Below are 25179 nucleotides of genomic sequence, written 5' to 3'. Positions count from 1 at the left end.
ACTCAAACACTGGGGATAGAAACAGCTCCAGCTGTGTTAAATAGGAAAAGCCAGTTTCTAAAGACTTGAGTATTTCAGCAGAAAGGCAGATACTAGTCACATCCATGCAACAGTGCATAGGGACAGCTGCGTGTGAGTCCTTGCACAGCAGGGTTTGGCTTCACTGCCCAGGGAGCAGACAGGAACTGTGGGCCAGAAAGCAGGATGTGTCCCCCCACAGGAGAAGGCACCTAAAAAATCTTCTGTCTTTAATACTTTGTTACTTGGGTTTTTTTGTCAGTACTAATGGGCTAAGAAAAACCACCACTGGGTCTTCCTGGAATGAGCCACAGACAACAGCAGTGTCTCCCTCCAGGTAAGTGTTACAGCACAGCTAGGATGTCTGGGACATCTTTTGCAGCTGTATCACTCCACATGTAGCTGAAGGTCAGAGACTTCTGTGGGCACCTCTGGGAGGTGAAATGAAGCAAATTTGTCAGCGTTGTACATGGGAGACTTTTCTTAGATGCAGGCAGCTGTTTTAAAAAAAGGTTTTATGTCTGAAATCCATGTTATGTCCTGCAAGGATCTGACAACATCCTGATAGAAGTGTTCCAAACCTGAAAGGAAAAAACCCAAACATGTTCTTTCTCACCAGATATATGTAGGGGAATCATTTTCAGTTGCTTTCAACTTTGTTTGATTTAATTCATGACTATAGTATAAAAAATGTTGAAATGGTTTTCCATAGCCCTGCAAACAGCACTTTGGTTACTGACCTTGTTCTGTTAATTTTTATTCTTTGTGTATCATTGGCAGAAGGTAGATATTCCTGGCAATATCAGTGTTTTTAATTTAAGAATTGCTTCTGATAAGACGACTTTGTAAGCGAATGTATTGAAAACAGTGCTGTTTGTTTTCCATTTTATTTATTCACAGAAAGGAACACTTCAATCCAGGAAGATTTTGGCCAGCTGCAGTGGGGAACTGGTTTGTTCAGGAATGACAGCTTTTTCCTTTGCCTTCTCTTGCAGCCCTGAAACAGGCAGTAAGATCCAAACAACCACATTCTCGAGTGAAACTTCAGAGAGAATCTCCACTTCTACTGAGGTCAGGTAGGTCTGTTGGCCCTGCATCATCCTAAAGCCCTGCTAAGAATAGCAAGGGGCATCTGCACTGGAGAGTTTGGCTCTGCTTGGTGGTATTTTCTTAGATACACATGATTGTTCTGGACGCAGTGCAGTCATGGAACAATAAATACTATAGCACAGGGGATCTAAGAAAGCACCACTTTACAAAAGCATTAGCAATCTGGGAGGAAATCTACCCAGATGGAAGTTGTGGGCCTCCCACAGCTTGAACATTACTCAGTTCTTTCAGAAGAGAATATGATCCCCAAAACTGCAGACCTTTCTGACTCCTAAACAGATCAGGCTTTTATTTTAATCCAATCCCTGCACTGTACGTAGCACACTTCCAACAAGCACCTTTCCATACGGTTCCTGTGCCTCACATTGTGTCCTTTCGTCTCCCCACCTAATTGTTCTTGCTGTTTTGCTTGCAGAAATGGTGAAAACAGACAGCCCCCTAATGGGAAATCCTCATCTGAAACTGTGTCACAGCATGGGGATGGGTAAGAAGTTGAGAAAGGCTGATCTGTGCTGCTGAACATAAGGCATAACCCTGCTTTTTGCTCAGAAATAGTATATACCTGCAAGTGGTCTCAAACAGATGGGATCTCTCCAGTCATGGTCCTGGGCTGCACTCCAAGAGCATCATCTGCTGGCTAAGCAGCAACTTGTCAGTTTTCTATACTCTTCCTTCACCTCCCTCAAGGATTCTCCTTTCTGGCTCAGTCCCTAAAGATTCTACTTTATGCATTTGTTTTTGTTTTTTTTTTACTGCTCCAATTGCCCTCCTACTGCTGTTCCCTGGGGAGCTTCTTCCACCTGCAAGGGATATGTTCAACTTCAGTTGCTGGTAGCTCCTGCTAACATTGGTTCTGGTCCTCTGCACCCTGTAGAAAGTCTGAAGGGGTGGCTGAACAATGGGAAAGTGTAAAAAAGCTCTGTCGTATGGAGGAAAACCTAAGAAAGAAGGAATTGATTTGGAACCTGAAGGCATGGGTACAGGTGCTGGACACGTTAAGAGGCAGAGCTCTGACACTGTGTAGCTGCACAGGTAGATGGGGATCTTACAGTTGAGGGCAGGGAAGCTTCTGGCCTTCCTGAGAGAGAGATCACTCCCTCCTTGTTCAGTTCTGTCTGGTAGTGTTTATCCTCTGGACTGTACACCGGAGTATATAATATTTTTAAAATATAACCCATATTAGCAGGGCTCTTTTTGTTCTCAGTGTTACTACCCATGTTGTGTTTAAGCAGCTGTAGAAGGCTTGGATTCACCAAATGAGTTTCTGTAGCATATACAATTAACTGCAACTCATTCTCCACCTCCATCAGTGAAGATAAAACTAGAAATATTTCCAAACCAATACCTCAGGCTGAAGCAAAGTCTAGAGTGCTTGAGAAAAGGTAGAGGCTGGACTATTGTCATGGTCGTTCAACTGAGGCCCATAAATATATCCTTGTATGTCATTGCGGGGACAGCCTGATTACAACACACTCATTGTGCTTGGGGTCATTTGGGTCACATAGCTGCTCCTAATTGTGAGTCAGTCTCCCAGAGAAATTAGAGGATGCCTCATTACTTAAACCACCTAAAACTGGAGAGGGAGTAATTGGCAGGGAAGGAAGGAGACAGACACACAGCTTGACAGGTCGGGGGGAGTGAAAGACGGGTGTAGAGTCCAGCTGGTGGATCTGTAGGAAGCCCTTTCTGGCCCATGAGCAGAGAGAGAACAACTGTTGTAGGGTACTTGTGCTCACCCGAGCAAAGGGGTTAGCAGTACCTCGCTGCAGGGAGCAACATGTCCCTCTAACCCATGAACTGCAGTCAGGCCCACTGTTCTCAGAAGGTTGGCCCTTCCTATCCCAATATATTGAGTTAACCCCATTTTGTGCTCCTCCTAATTAAATGATAGTAGACTGTTGTAGGATGATACAATATAAATGCTGTTGGGTCATATCTCACTGGCATTTTCCTTCTAGTGACAAGCCTCTGAAGGAAAAGTCTGAACCGTTCCCATGGGATGAACTGGCCCCCAGAGCAACCGTGGTTTCCACAAATGGAAGGTAGTGTAAAATTCTTTTATTGACTTGAGCATTGCACAAATCATAAACTGCTGCTCTTGAGCTGACTGGAAACTCTGAATGAATATTTACTGATGGAAAAACACAGTTCAATCTGTGCTTTGCAGATGCATCAGTTTCTCTAAAATTTTATTTAAGAAGGGGGGAAAAAAAGAAAATGCTACCCTCGTCAATAAAATTGTTTGGTATTTTATTGCAGTTTTTTTCTTTAGTTTCTATGATACCAAAAAATAATCACTTTTCTGCATCATTTCTGTATTTTCCAGGTTTATTCCCAAATGTAAACCAATTCTGGAATGTAATTTTTTTTTACAGTATAGGGAGGTTCACACTCAATGTCTCTCTAGGCCTCCAGCCTCCACCTACCTATTTACTTTTGCAACAAGAGACCCCCTAAAAAAACCAAAATCCAAACCAAACCCCAAAACCCAAACACAAAAGGAAATTGCACATGCTGTAAACTGTCTGACAATCCAAAAGGTTCAGTGACGAAGAATATTTGTGTCCTGGCTCTAAAGTATTGTGGAAAGTAGTTAAAGATCCCATAATCACAGGAAGTACAGTGTAGCTGAGCTGGTTGTGGTCTCCAAATGAAATCCTTTGTCACTGCTCTTCTTGCCCTTTGCGTGTATGAGAATCTCCCACCCCCAGCCCCCCAGGACCTGTGTTTAGCAGGATCCTGCCCCTCACCTGGGCACCAGCTTTTCTGGCATGCAACCAAGCTGATAGCCAGTGGATCTCCTTAGCTTGGGCTCCATACTGTGCTGCTCTTCACCGCTGTCAGTGGACCTTGATGGAGACACACCTCCCTCTCTAGAAAACACTGATTTAATTTGATCTAGAAATCTCTGTGAGACTGAGGGTACTTCTCAGCCATCCACTGAAGGTGACTAAAATAACTCAGTTCCTGCCTGTTCTACTGTGGCAGTCTCTATGGCAGTCCATTTCACAGCTTTTCTAGGGAGGCTTCACCCCCACTGGAAAAAATTCAGAGATTCACAAATCAAAAAAGGTTGCAAACTGCAGAGATCAGTGGCTGTGCTTGTGTCCTGCCCAAGAAAGTGTAAGTGAGGGAGGAAAGGCATTGCCCCTGTGGTATGCAGAAGAGAAGTTCAGTGAGAGCTGTTCACTCATGGACTGTTCACTGCCCACAGCCTGGAAACAAGAAAACAGAAACATACAATTTTGGATCAAGACACCTGAAGTTCCCCATTTTGTCAGCTCCCCTGAGACAAGCCAGAGGCTGTCAGCACCGTTCCTTCCCTTCTGTGCGTGCAGATGGAGGCGCCTGTGTTGCAGCTGTGGGCTGTAGGACATCCCACTGTTCTTGGAAGAGTCCTGGCTTGAGTGTGCAGCTGACTCCATACCGCTGGCATCTGTCATATGTTGATGATGATCAGAGTTACTAAATGCTCCTTTGTACTTCATACACACTGAATTTCCCCAAAGTTTCTTGCCATTTTACCTGGAGAAATACATGGAGGAACATCTCTGGGAAGTTTTAGGGATTTCCTCCTCTGTTTTATTATAAGAAAATAATTGTAGAACATTACCCAAACCAAACCAAAGATACTTTCTAAAGTTGGTGTTTCTCTTTTGCAGTTATGCTGAACACGCAGAAGTCAACAATGGATTTTTCCCCCCAGAGTAAGCATAAACCTATTAACAGTGTAAAATTCACTTTTTCTTCTTGATTTTAGAGTGAGAGGGGTCTTTTCCTGACCTGGTACTGCCCTAACAAATGTGTTCTGGAAGCAGCACTTGCATGCACTTGTAAAGGCGGGGTGGGACCTGATCCACCAGCTCAAAATGGACTGAGATCTTTCAGCTTTTTTTCTTGCACTAGCGTGAGTTTGTTGGATTTATGGTTCTGTCCTTCGGGTCTACTGCAGGAAATTTACTGAGCTAAGCAGGAAGAAGGAAAAGATGTTATGTTGGAGACAGGGAAATTTCATGTATGATGTTTTTGCTTCTTGCTGTGTTCTCCAACTTGCTAAACTTCCTTCTGTGACCCACGAATCTCCCTCTCTTACCAGGTCTAACTCTGGTTGCAGGGACAGACCTGCAGATGCTACAGACAAGCTGCACTGTCAGTATGAGACCTCTCACTACCTGGATGATGCAAAGTCTGAACCTGCAAGGTCAGGGCTTGGTGTTGGTACTCACAATGCTGCTCACAGAGGGCAGATGGGGTGAGGGAGAATAAGTAACTTGTCCAAAGTAGAGTTGGAAGCAGAATCCAAACTGGGTAACAAAGCAAGGAGAGGCAGAAAGTCCTAGATGGCTAAACAGTGGGAACAGCATTCTTTCTGTTCACTGTTACACATCAAGTTCTTTCTACAGAAGCAGCCTGGAAGCAGATACAGCAGCTTTATCATTGCTTTTAGCATTGATGTCAAAAGTGTCTCTATTCCACATGCTTTTTAGAGCTTGCCTGCTCCCCTGACAATGTCAGAGGTGCAGAGTCAGGAAAGAATTGCTGCCGTTGACACCAAACACACTAATGTCTCTGAAGTTGCATTCTTTGCCTACTTCAGTCCGTTATTTTGGGACTTGACTCCATGTCTTGGCTTACCAAAGGACTTGAGGTGAGAAAATGATGTCTTCAAACCTCCCAGCTGAGGTGAGGAGGATCACAAGGTTCCCAGTAGGATGGTGTAAAACCCAAGACCTAGAGCTGCTGCTAGTAATATAGGAATGTCTTCCCCAAGGTTATTCATACTGTGCTTTGTCCCAGGTGCATGATCCTGTGACAGACCAGAAAAGTCATGTATTCAGCCAAGATGTGTGTGAATTGAGGACAAGTAACTACATTATTTCCACTAACAGCCTCTATTCTTCTTGATTAGAGATAGTGAAAATGTTTTCTCTGAAGGAAAATCAGTTCTGTGAGAAAATTACTTTATGTTTTCTGGTGTTGTATAAAGCACAGTGTTGTTATTTCATACAAGTCCCCCTTGAAGCCTTTGGCAAGCTATCAAGCCATAGATTCCTTTTTTTGACAGGTCTAGCCTGCAGTCTGATGTCCCTTCTCCTCCTACTGAAAGCACCCCTGTGCACCTGGAGGACACCGAATATTCCTATAAAGGGTAAGAGCGGAGTAAATTTAGTGGGTGTATGAGTGATACTGGGAGTGATACTAAGGGAAATCTGAATGAGCAGGCACAGAAAGAGCCTTCTTTTCACAGCTTTTGTCCCAAGGATGAAGGCAAGCGTGCCGAGGTTTAAAGCACAGCTTGCAAAATAAACCAAGAGGTTTGTGTTGTATCCCTCCTCCATCTTCTTTGATATGAGCAAAGCACCCCACCTTTTTTTCTCCTCTTGGTCTTCTGTGCTTGGTGGGGTTCAGTCACTACCTTCTTATTTGCTGATAATCCAGTGAAATTCTACAGTGATGCTGGAGTGGCAGCAAGGGAGCTGAAAGGCAGCTGAAATACATTAAAATGCAACTGTCGTCTAAATATGGTCCCTAGAGAAAAATCCTGGTGCAGGACAGTGAATGGTAGAGATTGTCACAAGCCTTGCCTAGTGAGTAGATAGTATTCACTAGTGCAGTGATTCATGTGCTACTTGTTAGAGATGTAATGGGCCTTTCTTTGATTATCAGATCTGTCTTGGACTACAAGGAGAGAAGCAGCACCCAAGAGAGCAGATACACAAGTCCCGAGGTCCCAGCATACAGCCAGCCTTACTGGAATGAAGTGACGTAAGGACCTGGGGTGCTAACCACATGTTTGCTAATACGTTCTTTCTCATTGTCGAAAGTCTCGGAAATACTGATTGCTCAGGAAATATCAAGCACAAGAACAGCAGCATAATAAGGGCCATTTGTCTAAGCAGCTCTAAATTGCTCCTCTCTCCAGCATGCATTGAAGTAGTAGATTCCCTACCATGCTCACTGAAGACTAACCACTCAGCAAATGCATTTAACATTTCCCAATTTCTTCCCAGCAGCCCCTAGCCTTGATGCATGTGGCACAGTTCAGCTCTGATCTCCCTTCAGCTCCACCTGTCCTGTGCTTACGAGTCTGGACAGATGTCTGTACCAGTCCTGGGGTGGGATATGAGTGTGTATCACCCACTTCTTCTCTCTCATCTTCTGCAGGGAGGAGCCCCAGGCATGGAGCCAGATAGGAGCTGGGGCAGTAGGACAGTTGGGGTGCACTGCTGGGAGTCCATTTGTGTGGACTGGTACAGCTTTAGAGTACTTTTGGAGTGCAGAGATGGGAAAGGTCTCTCAAAACTCACAGGAAAAACAGCCAAACAACTATCATCATCATCATCACCACTTCTACAGCACTGTATACCGTAAAACCTTAGCGGAGGCACCCACAGTGCTCCCCCAGAGGGGTGCCTATCCCACCAGATAAGCAAACAGAAACCCAATGAGCTAAAAAGTGTTTTGCCAAAAGACTTACAGTGAGGGAGGAGTCACTTGACTCCCCCATCAGGAGTCTGCTGAGGAAAGAGAGGTTTTCCTCTGCAGTAGTTGTTCAGATTCCCTCTATTCTTACGGTGAGAAAATCCTTCTAGAGATTCTGAATACTTTATCCCACCCCTTTTAGACATCTCCATTGAATGCCTATTTCAGATGCCAACTGTACATGGATGGCTGAATTGCATCCTGAATTAGCGGCAGGACTAGGAATAGGCCCCATTTCTCAGTCTAACGTTGTTTGGACATCCATGTCTTTACCATCCTTCCTTGCTGGCATGACTTAGGTTAGGGTTTTTTGGATAATACTCCTTGTTGGAACAGTATTGTTCCCCTGGCCCTTCCCGTTCCAGGGGAAAAGGTAGAGCTAAATGGAGCTGATGAGTGTTGAGTCTCATAAAGCACAGCTCCAACACAGCCATTTCCTAAGCGATTCCCTCAGAGTCTACCTCTGTACTTAGCATGCTGGAATAACTACTTCTTCAGCAGGTCCAGCTCTTCTTTGAGAGACAGCAGCATCATTACTACAAAGCTCCAATGCAAAGTCAACATGCATCCTGAGAAAAGAGAGTTTGAGCTAGAAGGGCAAGGGGAGATGAAACTGTGTTGTGGTATCACTGGATACACTGAATGAGTGAGTCTGGCTACAAAAAAAGCTTCAGAATATTGGACAGGGAGGAACATTTCAAATTCTGCCTTGGGTATTATCAGACACTGTAGGAATGTGATGTCTGTCCTGTCATACACATCCTGATGTATGATATAGCCACAATAAATAACCCAATACCCTGCAAGTCTACTTTCATGCTAGAAAGCAACATGTAAAACTGTTGCACATCCATTGAATTCCAAGCAGTTAAGCAGTGCTTTGTGCCTGGATGAAGTTAGTGCTTCATTGTGCTGGTTAGAGCTTAGCTCTTGGAATATCCTCCACCAAAGCCTTGGGACTTTCTTTCTTCTCAGTGTGCATTGAACTGAGCTTTCAGGTGTTTGTGCCTGGCAGCCACAAGTGGGGTTTCTTTTTCTTTGCCAGGTCTTCCCAAGATTTCAAAGAGGAGAACACCCCTAGAGAAAGGGGGCATGAGAGCACGTGGGCTGCAGATGGCTATAAACCAGAGCTGATCCAAGAAGGGTAAGTAGGACTCACCCACAGTATCTATTCACTTCATAATTCTTCATGTCTTATTCTGTTCCCAATGTAACTGAGGCCACAGAACAGCTCCTCTGCTTTGCACTCAGGAGCGAGGACTTTCTAATGGCACATTACGGCAGGGAATCCCACCCATGCTGTCGGGAAATGCCAGCTGGATGAGCCAGACTCACATGGTGTGTGAAGTCCAAGAAACAGTTTCTGCACTGACAGCATGTGACATAGGTCCTTCAGCATCAGCATGGTTCCCTTGGTACTACGGTGGCAGGCAGTAGCTTCTGCTGCCCAGAGATCTCAGCAAGTACTACCTACCCAAGCATTTATGAATGCGACCAAATCATGCATTGAGTGTGTCCTGAGGTGCTAGAAGCATCTGTCAGTCTGAGAAATTCTGACATGAAATGCTGTGATCCTGCAAGCTAGAATGAGATTTGTTTGCCATCAGATCTGGTACCAGAGCAGTTTGGAATAGCTCTGGCCAGTGTCTCCTGCCTGATGGCTCCTGTCTAGGCAATGGATGTCTACCTACCCCAGCATGTTTTTTCTCCACTGCCTTAAACACAGATCTTTATTTTAGGTTTTTGGACTCAAACAGCCATACTGAGAAGGGACAAGAACCTCCTGACCATGATGTCCACTCAGAGCCTCCCAGGTCAAAGGAACATACTGAACATGAACCCAGCATGACTGGGTAAAGAAACAGATAATTATCCCCCCACCTTTTCCTGTAGGATGAGAGTTAATTCCTTGCCCATCTTCCCTCACATACATATGCTGATAAAATCTTCCCCCAGGCTCCCCTTTTGTACCTGATTCTAGTGCTGCTTTTACTGAGTGAACATTTTACCATGGTTTTACATGAAAGCCTGGGAGAAAACATCCTCAGTAGCTGGAGGCATCAAACACCTTCCAGCTGGACTGCCAGGAGTTGCTGCCTAGACCTTAAATTTGAAAGCAGAGACTGCCTCTAGAAACATGCCTATAAGCAACCTAATCTGGCATGGGGTAACACCTCCGTGGTAATGCTGGGTCTCATTTCTGAATTTACCCAGTCAGCGTCAGGTCTCAGGCTGTACTCTGGCCACCCTGGCACAGGACCATTTTCCTTTCCACTGACCTGTGACTCCACTGGGTTTGTGGTGGCTGTCTCAGTGCCTTCAGCCTGTCTCGTGCAAAACAGTGCAGGGCTTAATGTCCAAAAGGAAGGACTTTGCGGACTGATTTCTTTGCTTTTGTCTGTATTTTCTGCCTAAATTTGAAGAATTGAGGCTTTTGGTCAAACTGGGCTTCCTCACACATATGTTTCAGCGAGCAAGCCATCTTCAAATCACCTTGTAAACCAAACTGCTCTTATCCCCCAGGTCCATGCCGTGCTCCAAGGACAGCACTAGCGGGAGCGTGGACATTAACAAGGGGATATCACCCTGTATGCAGAGTGAAGAAGTCGCTTCAAGAAGGCAAGAGAAATAACAGGCTTGCTTTTTCTGATGAGAGAACATGGGGTATTTACTGCAGGTGGTTCTGGAGAAGGGACTGAGGATACTGTTTGGGGTTAGGAGTCACCAAGCTGGGCTCTCCTCATGAGTGCATGGAGATACATAGTGAGTGGTGCGACAGCAGCAGGTGGGGTTAGCGAGGACTGTGGAGGAGGGAGCTCAGGAAGGGGTGCTGGGAAAAGCAGCAGGGAGAGATCAATGGTATCAGTGTCCTGTCCTCCTGGGTTCTTCTGACAATTGGAGCTCCATATACTCCACATTGTAGTTGCTCTTCAGGCAGGGAGGCAGAAGGAGCTGTTCCCAGTCCCCAGGTTAGAGTTGTGAGAGTTAGACTGATGAAGGAAGATGTTACAGAGAGAAAACTTCCCCTTTCTCTCCAGTATCCCCCAGCAAAGTGACTAAGATGGATAAAACTCCATCTGTTGCCCACTCCATGCCTCTCCCAGTCCATGGACTTCTTTTGGATAAGCCCTCAAGCTTACCAAGTTACCGAGAAAAATGCAGAGTCCTGATCTGAGAGTCTTAGTTCTTCCAGGTGCGGGGACTTTGGATCAGACTTACCAAAGGAGGAGTCAGGAGTGCTTCTGCAACATCCCTCCACTGAAGAACTTGGGAGTTATCTCCTGCTCTTTTCAGTAAATTGATTTTGAGTCTGAGCTCCTGGACAAACATGTCTTCAGGCACTTAGAACATCCCAACCTGAATGGGAATCTGTAGCTCAGCCAACATTAGTGTTTTGCCAGAAGTCAGAATTTAAGGTACCTTTGTTGCAAAGGAATGAAAATAAATTGTCTTGCTTTCACTTGGGTGACTGTACCAATTGTTTTCTGGCTTACCCTGTTAGAGAACTTGCAGGGATCAAATTAATGCTGGTGAAGGGAAGCCCTCAACTAGTAGCTAGTGTAAGGGCTGCCTCCTCTTTCAACAACCTTAATCTTTCAGGGTAGGATCTTTGAAAGCATTTTGAGAATTAATTTCTTGGATTCTAATTAAATGCAGTTTTGATGTAGGAATCTAAGCCAGTTTCAGATTTTCTACAGGGTATCAGTATTCCCAGAGGGGTTGGTATGCACAAAGATACAAAACCAGATAGAAGAAGCGAACAAACTTTTCCCTAGATTAATGTAGACAGGTGGAAATCCAGGGTGGCTCTGCAGTGGGTTTATCTAGTGGATACACTTCTGAGGTGCTACCCAAATGAGGCCAGCTCATGCTCTTAGCCATCTGAAATGTAACGTAGAGGTACTGGATAACCCACAATGGTCATAACTAAATGACCAGAGTTAAAATGTCAAGTTTGGAAAGAGTAAACAGGTAACTGAGGCTCATCAGGAACTTTATTTTTCTTTCCTTTCAGCGTTATTTTTTATAGATATTTATAGATCTGTATTTTCCCTCTATTTTTTTTTTTTCACTTCTGTTTGGATTATCTGCCATATTCCTGTGCAGGGATATGGTACTTTTCTTGAGGCAGGAGATTCACCAGGGGCTGCACCCACATCCTACAGTAATTCTGTGCACAATGACACTTCTGCAGACTATAATGAACTTCTGTCTTGGCAGGTCCAGCTCTCTACCTAGAGCAAGCAGCTTCGCTGCTGCAGAGACGCAGTGTACCCATGGAGCTGACCCCTGCCAGGAGAGGTATGGAGCCAGGGCACCAGGCATGCTTTACCGCTACCTTGCACATCTTCGGTCCTCCCTGTTGCCCTGTTCGAGGGCATTACAAATGCTCATTTCTTGGCTAGTGAATTCTGAAACCAACATAATCATGGTGTTACTGCAGGTACTCACCACAATGGACAGGTTTAGACACAAGTGCTAAAGCTGCTGACAAGCTTTTTCCTCCCTGACCAGGATCACTCCAGCCTATGAAGAACAAACCAGCCCCACCACAGAGAGTCACCACGAGAGCCCAGGAGACTGGAGACACAAGGAGCCTGACCCCGTGGCAGACAGGTACAGTGGGACTATCCCTTTGTTTCTCCCCATCAATGGTTCTCAAATCCTCATCCTTTGCCATTCCTGCTGCTTGATACAAACCTGGCTGATGTCCTGGACCTACGTAAATTTGCCCAGTGTATGCTCATCAAATGATACTGTCAAAAGGAATATTAGGTTTAGGATTCCACCCAAATAAGGTTCATATTTCATTTCGGTTATCAAATTAACTTAGATGACTGCTGAATCATGCAGCATTTCATTGTGCTGAGAATTCAGCTCATGTAGGTGAGGGGAAATAGTACAGACCTCTGCCATTTTCCCTGACCTTAAGAAGGTATTAACAGTGTGGTGTCCCAGGTTTTCCTTATTGCCAGCAGAAAGAAGCATGATCCAGCCCCAGCAAATTCTGAACACTTGTGTGAGCTGGTTATAGCAAATACAGTTATTGGCTTTATGGTCAAATTGGCTCTAATTCTTTAGCAGGTCTAACTTCAGCTCAAAAGAGAGTGCTCTCAGTGCATATGAGACCCAGCATCTCATGCCACTGTACATGGACCGCCAGCCTTTTAACAGCAGCGTGTCAGCACCCAGTCACAGGATACCATCCTATGTAGACAGTCAAGTATTCAGCACCAGAAGGTAAGGGTTTGGGGATGGGATGCAGAGACAGGGAAAGCTGCTGGCACAGAAATACTTGACAGAAACTCTGGTCCAGGTTGTACGATCACTGCATCAACAAGTGAGAACAGGATCTTGTTCCCAGGGGGAACAACAGTATTGCCAGGGCTCACAACACAGGGAACAAGATAATTTTTGGACCTGAAGGGCTGAAGAAGAGATTCAGGAGATCTGAGTTCATAATTGCTCTGTAACACTGGAGAGTTCTTGGCAGGTTGTATTCAGACCACCTACACGGTGCCTGGAAACCTGACAGATGTGTAGAGACCGCATCTGCTTCTCCTCTCTAACTGCAGAGATGATGATTCAGGAGCAGTCTGTATTTTATTTCTCATGACCCTCAATGACATGAAAAACAAGCTGTACACTTATAACTACTATTTCTATATATCTACATTCATGTGATCTGAATGTAACCTTCACCTCTTTTAGCATTTTTCAGAACATTGGTGTCGCAAAGCTCTCATTTGCTTTTGGAGGCATTTGCAGACTAGGACTAGAAAAAATAGGACAGACCTTTATTGTACTTCATAGCCTGTTATCACGCTCCTGGCACTGTGTGATGCTGACATGTCTGTCTGCAGCGCAAGAAACTCGCGCTTCATTCCTGCCCTTGGGTTTATATCATAGACCAAATGCATGTCTTACCCAGAGCAGGGTTCTTCTCATCTTATGGTGAGCTTAGCCTGTTCCTCTTTCTCTCTTTAATGCAGCATTGATTTGCAGTGTTTTTCAGCATTGTTTAACATTAAGTTATACAGTTGCCTGAAGCTTTAATCAGGATCAAAGTGCTGATATACAATATAAACATAATCTGTGCCCTGGGGCACTTGCAAGAAAAGAATGACCATAAGCTATAAGCTCATTTTCTCTATTGAAAGAGCCTGAGCTCTGCCCACAGGTTAAAGCCATTCCAATAATGAGTTCTGTCTTGGAAAAGTGAAAATATGCAGGTCTGTCACCCAGATGGGCCAGCTGGTCAGCAGTTCACACGTGCAGATGGTGCAGTGGTGGTTTTGGTGAGCACTGGGGAAGGAAACAGTATTGAAGATATATCCATTTATGAACTGCTTTGCTTTACTCTCAAGCATTAGATTTTGAGTCTGCTTTCCTAGCCTCAGAGTTTTGTATGCATGCTGCAGCTGCAGAACCAGCACAAGAGAAATGGGCAGAGCAAAGGGAGAATGCATCATGATAGTGACTGCCGAGACAAAATATTAGCCAATGTGGGGACTCCAGGTACAATGTAATCAGGGCTTTGTGCTTCCTTGCCAGACCTACCCCAGATTACGAAGGGAGAGTTTATGATGGGAGAAGCAGCCCTAGGAACAGCAGATATGACAGCACTAATGCCAGGGGGCACTGTGAATTTAACCCCACAGCTGGACGGTAAGAAGTCAAAGGGTGGGATGATCCAGACTGTTAACTGAAAGAACACCCCACTGCTACTTTTATCTGTATCTGGAGTCTCCTGACCCACTTCTCACTAGTTCCCTGGATCTAAGCATGTGCAGTGAGGTGCTGTTTGGGCGGATGGCTGTGGTGCGTGGGTGATTTTGATGCTAAGCAGGGAGACATTTAGCCAAGATTCTCACCACTTGTGAGAATCCCTCACGTGCTCAAGTTCAGTGCTTGAGACTGTATCACTTCCTTTCATAGCCACGACTCCCTTCCCAGAGATACCACCATGTCCATTTCCCAGAGAAGCCACAGGGTGCCGTTCTACATGGACAGCTTAAACTATAACAGCACCAGGTAAATGGGTAGTCTTGATGGTTGTGAGGGAAACCTCCATGAAACTGCCATGAAACATGTTGAAGAGAAGCTAGGAAGCAAAGCCAAGAGCTGAAAAAGAGTTGAATGGTTTCCAGGGAGTGGATGTGTGATCTGGAGACACAGAACTACTCTTAAATCATTCCTAGCAAAAGCTACCCAGCACAGGGTCTGTGATACATCCATCTCTGGTCTCTGGAGATTTTTCACTGTGTGGGGTACCATAACAGAGTGACAGGAGATGAATGGATGGTTCCTGGCTACCCTCCCTTGACCAGAAATCGGCCTTTGCAGAGGCTACAGGAAAAAAAGAGAGCTAAAAGCAAAATGTCGAGAGAGAGGATCGCTATCTCCAGAATGTTAATGATTAAATGACTGAACTGGTCCCAGAACAAGGCTGTTGGAAGGGGTAGGAGGTATCCAATATGAAATACCATTACCCTGGGCTTTCTGCAGTCTTTCATGGCAGTGACAGTCCATCAATGTGCGGTCTGACACGATGAGGAGGCACCAGTGTAGGTCTCAGTGTTGGATCTGTAAAGGGGAGTATGTTGTGGGTGTGAACAGGACTGGCTCCAGGCAAGATCAGCTTCATCCCTGCAAGGCAAACTTAACAGGTCTCTGCTGAGTGGATAGGCAGAGCTGTTTTCCAAAGACATTTCAGTAGCCAGTTTTGCCGCTTTCTCCCTTCTGCAGCTTTTGACATTATTAAGTTGGGGATAGTTATGCTGGGAACAGTTATGTTGGACTTCGGCCATATATCCCCATCTCCTCCCCTCCTGCAATACGTAGTGTGCTGTTTCTCTCCATAGGTGCTCCCATTCAGGCTACATGATTCACTTATGGTCTGTACTTATTTGAAGATCTTGTTTGATCTTTTCTCCCATGACCCTATAAATGAGACTTTTCCAAAGCACTTCTCTGGGGAAGTAGTACTGTTATGTGTCAGATGTAAAAAAAGAAAGGAGCCGTTTTGGTCTGTGATAAAGATGAATTAATCTGTATGGTTGAGGGCCTTAATATTCCACCCTCCCAAACTACCCTCCTAGCAGTAGAGGTAGGTCTTTTCTTGCCTGCCAGCTTGGATCATGTCATGGCTCATGTTTCCAGTGCCCACAGACTTTTCTCTCTCTTGCCAGGCTTCTCTCAAGCTCGAGTGAGAGGATCTGCAGCCCGATTGCCACTTTACCGCACAACAGCCCAGCGGCCTCTGGGTACCAGCCCGATTCCAGCACTGCCGGGTAAAGAGCAACGGGTGGTCGTGATCCTCCTGCTGCGATACAGGTTTTGCATGCAGCCATCCTGTTTGGTGAAGACAAGCTAGGCTTTGCCACTTGGCATCTGGGCCATGGGACATTTCTTCTGGCTAAGAGCACAGACATTGCCATGGTGGCCAGAGCCACCCAAAAGGGAGAGATGGGCTAGGTACTTTTCTCCAGGTGCTCTTTTTTAGAGACCAGGATGTAGCTCACTGTATGAATTGAGTCTTTTCTCTTTAGCGTAGCAAAATCGTGAATCCTCCATAAGACATTGTAGCTGGAGGGACACGATGGAGCTCCTCGTGCCATACACACTCATCACAGGTATGGAGCTCTTGGAAGACTCTTTGCCTTGTTGTCAATCATGAGCAAGTGAGCAGTCTACAGCAAGTGTATCAGATTTTGGTGGGGCTGGCACGTGACCCTGATCTGTCACGTATTACAGAAGATAGCGTCCTGTCACCATGCAGCTGTCAACTCAGCTGTATTCTGGGATTTGTGGTTTCCACAGGCACTGCCTCAGAGGTGAAGACTGCTGCACAGTTTTACACAATTTAGAGAGGGGGTTTGAAAGTGGTGAGAAGGCAGCACAGGCTTTGATGGGCAAGATTTGGGTCCTCCCGGCCTTTCTACAACCTGCTTATCACAACACCTGTCTAAGTAGGAGACTCTCATCTGAAACACTTGACATGGGAAGTGTCTATGCTAAGTTAAAAAAAAGATTTTCTTTTCTTTCCTTAGCTGTGACATGGCTTAGTTTGCTCATGTAAGAAGAGGGGATTAATCATAGCTTATAGGCAGCAGTGAAAATGCACCATGGAGAAAAAGCCTGATTAGTTCATTTCATGGCTCTGGGAAGAGAGCCGGTAGGCACAGTGTCTCCCCTCAATCTGTGACAGAGCTGTAGACAGACAGGCAGATGGGGGCATGTAATTTTGAAATCAGAATTTTAAAGAGGGAGGAATATGCAAGAAAGGTCAGCTCTGTAAGCAGAAACAGCCCCGAAACAAACCAGTAGCAATTTATAATGGATGGAAACGCTGGAGATATTCCAGTGACAAAATAGTCACTGTAAGTACTGCAGTGCCAGTCGGGCTTTAATGTTAATGGGCAGAACCACAATCTTTCTAAATACTTATTGTGTGCATAATCCTGACATGATTTGAAAAAGACTTATCCTTGCAAAACAGGGGATAACTGGATGAAAGAGTTATATTATCCATCCCATTCTTTTTAATTAACTTGATTTGTTTTGGTGGGTTAATTAGAGGGGTACATTAGGTGTTATTTCGTAACAATGCTTGATACTCGGTATTTATTCAAGAACAACAGCATCTCACTCTGTGCCTTTTCATGCACGCGTTATGTGTCCAAGTGCACACATGTGTCCCTTGTGCTGTCTCTCATTAGCTCCAGTCTTTTCTAATGCAAATGCTTCTCGTTCTGTTTCCGTCCGTTCCTAGAAAAGGGGTCCTCTTTGTGAAGGAGTATATGAACAGCAGCGAGTCGTCAGCCTCCCCACGCTACGGCAGGTATGAGGAGTGTCCAGAGACAGTCATGTGTCTACATACGTGTGCAGAGCAACAGCGTATGGCTTTGCCAGCTAACACACACCAAGCAAGCTCCTGAGCTGGAACTCACACTGCGTCAGCATGCCATTGTGCCTCAGCTAATTAGCCCTGGAGGGATTATTACATTGGGTGGGCAGAGAGTTTTGCTAAGACAGCAGTGCTGCTTTGGGGACACAGACTCTGCTGTCACTGTGCTGTCTAGTCCCATTGTGACTTCTGTCCCACAGCTCCTCGTGGAGGAGTAAACCCCACCCCAAGTGAGTTGGCCTCTAAGGAGGGTGACGCGATCAAAACACTACACTGCAGTTTTTTAGGCTGCATATTTAGCACTGTCAGGCTTCACTGTGTATTTGTACACATAAACAAATGATTGAAATCGGTGGGAAAAATGTGGAGGTTGAGGGTCCTCACTCAAAAGTTATTTATAAGTTAGAAAAAGTTAAAAGATCCCATTTTCAAGCTTAAGTCTTCAGTCTTTTGTATTCTGCTCAAAGTTAACTAAGTAAAGCTACTCCAGATTGACACCAGTGTGACTGAGAGCAGAATTTGGCCCCATGTGCATCATGCTTACATTGATGTGGCAGCCAGTTAACACCCGGTTTGATGCCTCCCTGCTGGCATTTATCCTCCCTCAGTGCTGTGTTGGCATTACTGTGGTAGCTGATTACAGACTCCATAAATCTCGAGCCTTTCCTGTAGGTCGGCAAAGCAGATGTCAGCAACCAAAGATAAGTGTATTGCTGCAGCGTCTAAAAAACACAGGCAAACAGAAGGCAGAGAGGGAACACTCAGCTGTGTGAGACTAAGGATGTGTTCCGTGCCTTTCCCTGCATAATAGTTCAGGATTTGGGAGTTTAGCAAGCAGTGAAAACAGCTATTTGTAGGGTCCATTTGTAAACATCAGGACCCCAGTGAGGCCAGAGAAGTTTTACTGATGAGTGTATTGGAGGCAGGATTTCAGAGGTTGCCTGTCCAGCAGCCAGCACAGGACTTTGCCAGTCTCATCTAGCAACTAGTGGAAAATATGTTGGTGCCCACAGTCTGGGTCACAGCCTGTGTGTGTCCTAACTCCAGGCCTGAGGGACAGCATGCTGTGGGCCCATGGGCAGCAGAGCCAAAGCAGCTGGGGCTCTCACTGGCAAGGGAGCCTTTGCTCCCCCTTCTCCTCTCCTGCTGCCCCTCTTTTTATCCCTGCTCCCAGCCTACCCAGTCTTGCCTTTTCTGCTATTTTATTAAGACAACAGAGGGGTCTGATGGCTGGCAAGGGGTAAGGGGGTGGGAGCATGTGGTTGGGAACATACTGGAGGAGGGAGAGAGCAAGGGAGCAGTACCTTTCCCTTTGCTTTGACATGGTTGTTAGGTCTTCTCTTCCCCCTCCTGAGCTGCATTTGCCAGACCCTCACATGGGACTAACAGCACCACTTCCTGACACCCCCTGCTCCTCCTGGCCCAGAGGGTGACTGGGTGGGAGAGCCTGTGGGGCAGGGCTGCCGTGTGCCTGTGCCATCTCCCTCAGGCTCGAAGGGGCCCCATTTAAGGTGCGTGCTGTGGTTTCCCAGCCACGCTGCCCACATCCTGCCTCTCCTTGTGGTGACAGCAGCAGCCAGACACATTTTTCAGTGCTCTGAAGTTAGGTGCTGGGCCCACCAGCCCTTTGCTGTCTCTGCTTGCCCTTGGAGGTGTCTACTCCTTGCAAACCTTATCTGCCACCCTGAGCCCAGAGTCGGCTCTGGATCTGACCTGAGGCACAGTGGTTGTGGTGTGGGGCAGGGAGCAGGGTACTGCCACCCCTATGGAGAATCTGCAGCACAAATACAGCAAAGATGGAGATATTGCTGCTGACAGCCCCGCTCCGTCAATCAGTGTGGCCCTCTCTATTAGCGAAATGCTTTTCAGAGCTGGTTAAGAAGAACTACCCTTCCCTCCAAGGACCAGGCACCTGGGATGTTGCAGTTAGGACTTCTGGTTAATGATTAATGATTCCGTCTGAGATGCCCTTCCCATATATCGTTGTCAAGTGCTGATATTTCCTTCTGTCTCCAGTGGCAGCCTTGTGGATTTGACTGATTTGGAGAGAGCAACCTACAGCCACCACAGCTACCTGTCCAGTGCTCCCCTGCAGAGGTAGGACAGTTTGGGGATGCTTTGGGGGTTTCAGCAAACTGTTAAACTGTTAAAGGTTTTGGTTTTTTAGAATATTGGTATCTGTTTGGTGAAATAACAGCATGAAGTGTAAATGATCTTTGGAAAATATAGTGACATTGACTTTTAAGATCTGTACTGCCCTGCTGTTGTGGTCTCTGCATCCCCAGGATAACACATGTCCCTCTGTACTGTCACTTGACACTGTCAAACACATGTAGAAGCAGGTAGCTCCTGGAGAGCGGTGCTGGTGTTGGGTAAGAAACCTCTGGTACCAGCGCTGGGACTGGAACCAGTTTGTGTTACAGAGGAATTCACTCTCCTCTTCCTTCACAGGTCCAGTGAGCCTGTTTGCAGCTACTGCAGCCGTGAGATCCGAGACTGCCCTAAGATCATAATAGAGCATCTTAACATCTGCTGCCACGAATACTGTTTCAGGGTAAAAAAAAAACCCTTAACTACCGACTGCCTTCTATATGCTGCTGTGAAATGGAGTGGTGGGAGGAGGAATCTTGGTGCAAATTCTGCTCTCAGACTTTCAGAGTAATGTGTAGTGTGTGCCAAATGCTTGCATCCACATAGGGACAAAAAAAGTCATGCAGTCACAGGTGGTGGTTGTGTCCCCAAAAGTTTTTCAGCAACTCAAATAAATGTGTATTAGAACAAGGAGAATTCTTTATTGACATCTGATAGAATAACAGCACCCTCTTTCCTCATGCCCCTGTCCTTGTGGCAGACTTGCTGCTTTGTGGCCTTTATGCCCCAATGCAGGCCTTGCTGAATCTCTCAAACCTTGCAAAGTTTGCAATTAAAGTCTGTGGAAACGGAGAGTGGAGAGTGCGGGAGGAGGAAGCCTGCAGTGGCCTTTGTCTGTTGTAGAAAAGTTTAGCCTCAAAGGTCACTGCTTTGGCATCCTCACACCTTTATAAAATGATACAGAGACTGTTCGTTTCTCTGCCCCCTCCATGCTGTCATTACTGCATGGTGCTTTGGTTACTGTCCAACCACCTTGTTTTCCCTTTGGCAGTGTGGAATTTGCCACAAAGGAATGGGAGATCTTCTGGATAAAATATTCATCCACCGGGACATTGTCCACTGTGACAAGTGCTACGAGAAACTCTTCTAGGTGAGTGTGCCCCTTTACAGTATCAGAATAAATGGCTGGATGAGAGAGCTCATGGAGTTTGCTGAATGAAGAGCATTTAACCCTCACAGCTACTGAGTGACCCATACAGGGATTTTCCTGTGGCTTTTTAGTGGGAAGCAGTGACTCTTGTTCCAGAATTAGCTAGAAACATGCTAGAGCTGGTCCCGGGTGTCTTGGTTAGAGCCAGAACCTCTGGCCATAATGTGATAAACAGGCTGTAGTAGCTTCCCGTGGTGGAGACAAGCAGAGGGATGGTTTGAGTGATGAGAGCAGTGTCCCTTAGAGGTTAAGAGCCCTCTCTGAAGATAAAGAGGTCCTCTTTGCCTCCTGGGCTAACCCACTGCAGGGGGCTGGGTGCTGTTGGCAGCTGTAACATTCCTCCAGCAAGGAGGCAGCGTGTCAGTTGCAGATGCAGTTACTGCTTTATGTAAAGATCCTTTCAAAATCACTGGGAAAACTGGAGTTGTATGCTCTGTCAACAGAGCAACAAGGAATTAGGTTGGATATGGGACCTATGTTTTATCTGATTATCTGGATGGGGCAGGAGTCACCACAGTGGCAACCAGAAACCCTGATACCACCCTGAGATTATAAAAAGAGGCCTCCTTTCCTCCCTCTGTCTCATGACAGAGAGAAGGAGGGAAACAGGCACCTGCCTCACTGCATACGTGGCTGCTTTGTTTGCCTCTTAATGCAATGTGACTGGCTAGCCTTTTTCGTCCCATTCCTCCATGTTCGTCTGCTCTGCTGACCTCTGTAATGCAGTGTTTTGTGTGGTACCCACCTTCTCTCTATTTGCTTGCAGGGTTTTGCAAAGCTGGAGAAGACAGCCAGTGAAAACTCTTCAGCAACACATATCAGAATATATCTAGCAGTTCCTGACTGGCTAAGATAGCAGAATTCCTGCTTCTCCCTTCCCTCGAGTTATTTTCCCTCTCACTGCTTCATCACAATGAATGAGTTTAACATCACTAGTTTATGCTGTCAGCTGCATACAAGACAAGTGCCAATGTTAACAAGATAAAGCAGTGTCATCTACAGAGATAAGTGGGCTGATTTTCCAAAGGTGCTGAGCCCCTCTGCCTGTCTTTAACTTCATTAAGATTCCAGCGTGCTCCCCGTGTTGGAAGTCAGGCAGAGCTCCTTAGGTCTAGCTAAGCTAATTGTGAGAAACCTTTTTGGATTTTTTTTTTTTCTTTCATTTCTGCAATCAGGCTGCAGCTTAGCGTGTGTGAGCTGCCACAAAGCAAGCAGATACAAGAAGTGTTAAGCACTAAATTTGGATTCTTGGGAGGGTTTGAATTTAGTTCTTAGCAAAAGCCTATTTCTGCTTTTCTCACCCCCAAATTCTGCCTAGAAATAGCTTCTGCCTGATTTCCATTTGCTTTCCATGGGTTTCCAGGAGCACTTGCAGACTCACTTTACTCTAATTGCGTGTCAGCTTTAATTTCCCTTTCCTGCCTACTCCCTAGTGGGTTGCTGCAGCAGCATGCGTGTCTGCTGTCTGTTTGGGAAGATAACACTCTCTTTCACCTGGTAGTTTAACTCGGCCTCTGATGGTAGGTGTCTTGTGGCCATACAAAATGTGCCAGAGAATAGGTGTCTCAATTGCCTCTCCTGACAAGGAGCACTGCTTGACTGAAATCTAAATTTTTCCCCCCACCTCGACAAGGCTTGTTGTAATGCCTCTCTTATTGCTGTAAATTATTTACATCACAAATGCTCACTCACAAAATTGAACTTCTAGCAGATGCTGTAAGTACTAAAAGTCAGAATCGCATTATTTTAGCCCTTAATTCAGATGCTGAGACGTTGAGAAAGCTGAATACCGAAACCTGAAAGCCAGCTTCTGTGCCTTAGAAGTACAGCTCTGAATGTGTCCAGAGAGTTATTTTCTCTTTGAAAGCATTAGGAACGTCTGTAAAGCACCCAAGTCGGTTCTGTAGTAGCTCTTATATGGAAATAGGTGATGGCCAAAGCTCTAATGCAGACTGTTGTTAGCTAGATAATTCTTTATGCGCTTAGTGATGGAAGCTGGCATGCATGCAAAAGCTTAGCAAGTTAGTGTTTTACAGCACAAGTGCTACTTAGCTTTTTTTAGGCCACTGTACCAGTTATTTAACCAAACTGTAGGCATGACCTCAGAAGCAACTCTGTGAGGGGAACTCCAGCTGAAAGCAGTAACAACTCTGCTACTGGCAAGTTTCAGGTTGAGACCTTAAAGCCATGACTGTGACAGGGGATGGGGCAGCTCCATTTTGAGTGTGAATGGTGCAACCAAGGGACCTGAAAACCTAGTAGTCACAAAGGCGTGGTTTTCAAAAATAACTACTGATTTTGGCTGCCTACATTTCTAAATTACCAAGATGTTAGAGACGTTACTTTCTGAACAGAAGAGGGTCACAAAGCTTCTCATCTCCCCAAATCACTCATTTCTGAAAACCATGGCCAGTGGTTCCTTACTGGTACCTGTACCAGGGTGGGGAATGACTGGTACAGCAGCTGTTACACATCCCATTACACCACGGTCAAAGGAGGATTGTTTAAAACACCGAAACAGATGGGCCTGTAACTACAGATATACTTTGAAAGGATGATCTGCCAAAATAACCTATTCACTGATTCCAGAGTTCCTGATGGGTATGTGGCCTTACAGGGAACGGGATTTGTCTGTCATATGTTTTGCACCATCTCTCCTCAGCGCTGCGTTTCCCTGTGGCGATTGTTTAACCTTGGTATACAGCTCTAATAAACAGTCCTAGCTCACGTGCAGCTTCCTCGCCTGTGTCGCTGTATAACACGCTCCTGTCGGGGGCCCTTTGATCTGATGGTCTCCGCCATTTTTTGTTTTTTGGTGGCCTACAGGCATGACCCATCAGTAGAGTCACTGAATGCTTTGTTGGAGGATGTGGCAATAAGAGAGAGAAGAAACGGTACCAAGGAGAAAGGGTGTTCTCAGAGGAGGGGCTGCGTTCAGCAAATTGGCTCAGCAAATATGCAATTTGATACTCTCCACATAATTTAAGTCTGGTTGCTCTAAAAACCTTCTGTTACCTGGGGAAAAGGAGCCTTGATCCACAGCGCAGCGTCCTAAGCGTGCTAGTGGGCCCCGGTCTGAAAAATCACCCTGTGTCCAGACAGGGGTCTGGAGTCCTGCTCATGGAGCTCCTGCCTGTCCCTTCTTCCCACATTTCCCAGGACCAGGCTGAGGAGAACTGCCATCCTGCTGACACCTGTGCATGGCATCAGCACAAACGGTTCGATGCCATTTTTTTCCTCCCACAAAGACATGTATCACCCAAAACAAACCTGCAGGTATTTTAAAAATTATATGCTTTGTTTTGGCCTGAACTTTGAAGAATTGCTGACCTACTCCTCCCTGCTCCACCCTCCTGAACAAAAAAGGAATGAATTCTTTGAAGATGTAAATCTTCCTGTTTGCTGGTATCTCCATGTATTTGCAGAGAAAGGGTCATTGCACAGATTTCTCCTGCGTGACGAATGAGGTCATGTATTTTCCACAGACATGAAAGAGATTTCACTAGGGATCCTGCTGCTTTGTGGGGACAAACCTCAACCAGATTATGTTGTGTGAAATCAGATAAAACGTGTGAAGGTTACAAGATGTGATGCTAGTGACCAAGCAGAGGTGGGGGCAAACCCATCCCCACACTGAAGCTGCAGAGCTCTGTGCTTCTGGAGACACCATCTTTTGCACAACTAAACCTTCCCAGAACAACTTTCATGACTGCCAGTGCTAGATTTGGTGTTCAGGCCAAAAAAATAGATTCTGCTTATAGAACTTGTCCTTGATGACTGGAAGAAACTATCTAATGCTTATCAAAACGTGCCAAAGGGTGTATTTGGGTCCAGCATACATGTTTTGGAGGATGTGGGAAGACTGGCAATGTCTTTGTCACCTGATGAAACCATGGCCTGAGGAGATGTTACCCTTACCACAGCTCTGGGGAATCCCGGCTCACCTTTCTCTATTTCTTTTCCAGACCGTATGCACAAGGAGAGATCCCTTTCCCCCTCACCCACCGCGCTCTGCCACTCGGGCTCTTCCCCAAAGACCTTAGCAAGCCCTAGCCCCAGAGCAGAGCCCCGCCGGCAGCCTCTCGCCCCGGCGCACGCCGCGCTTTGCCCACACACGGTAGCGGAGGGGCCCTGCGGGAGGAGGGGAGAGGCCGGCGGGGGGGGCGGCCGCGGGCAAGCGCCCGGTCACGGACGGCAGCCGCGCCTTAAGCCCTCTGCCGCGGGGAAGGCGAGGCGCAGCCCGGCTGGCGGGACACCCCCTTCGCGGGGCCGGCAACGCGCCCGCCCGCGCTTCCCCGGCACCTGAGACCCGCCGCCGCCTCCGGCCCCCGCCGCGCACGCGCAGAGCCACCGCCCC

The 25179-nt window shown here is 46.2% G+C and overlaps 1 protein-coding gene across 6 annotated transcripts in view; it reads left to right on the top strand.

Annotated features, from left to right (window-relative positions):
• The window catches only part of ZNF185 (zinc finger protein 185 with LIM domain), a 52646-nt gene extending 29091 nt beyond the window's left edge, over positions 1–23555 (top strand). For 2 of the 6 annotated variants that reach the window (XM_074882793.1, XM_074882792.1), the window contains exons 12-33: positions 281–355; positions 1014–1094; positions 1544–1612; positions 3087–3170; positions 4791–4835; positions 5225–5329; positions 6194–6277; positions 6796–6894; positions 8657–8755; positions 9351–9464; positions 10135–10230; positions 11833–11913; positions 12127–12228; positions 12694–12852; positions 14167–14280; positions 14551–14646; positions 15804–15905; positions 17387–17455; positions 19538–19618; positions 19973–20075; positions 20664–20762; positions 21589–23555. In XM_074882793.1, the coding sequence (XP_074738894.1) occupies positions 281–355; positions 1014–1094; positions 1544–1612; positions 3087–3170; positions 4791–4835; positions 5225–5329; positions 6194–6277; positions 6796–6894; positions 8657–8755; positions 9351–9464; positions 10135–10230; positions 11833–11913; positions 12127–12228; positions 12694–12852; positions 14167–14280; positions 14551–14646; positions 15804–15905; positions 17387–17455; positions 19538–19618; positions 19973–20075; positions 20664–20762 (1957 nt within the window). In that variant the 3' untranslated portion in view covers positions 21589–23555. The remainder of the gene's footprint in view (positions 1–280; positions 356–1013; positions 1095–1543; positions 1613–3086; positions 3171–4790; positions 4836–5224; positions 5330–6193; positions 6278–6795; positions 6895–8656; positions 8756–9350; positions 9465–10134; positions 10231–11832; positions 11914–12126; positions 12229–12693; positions 12853–14166; positions 14281–14550; positions 14647–15803; positions 15906–17386; positions 17456–19537; positions 19619–19972; positions 20076–20663; positions 20763–21588) is intronic. The other 4 variants (XM_074882794.1, XM_074882796.1, XM_074882795.1 and 1 more) reach the window with 4 other exon arrangements.
• Positions 23556–25179: the final 1624 nt, after the last annotated feature.

Source organism: Strix uralensis, chromosome 13 (assembly GCF_047716275.1).
Source record: "Strix uralensis isolate ZFMK-TIS-50842 chromosome 13, bStrUra1, whole genome shotgun sequence".
NCBI classification, from domain to species: Eukaryota; Metazoa; Chordata; class Aves; order Strigiformes; family Strigidae; genus Strix; species Strix uralensis.
The sequence above is the reverse complement of the archived record's forward strand: the minus strand, read 5'-3'. Positions and strand labels throughout refer to the sequence as shown.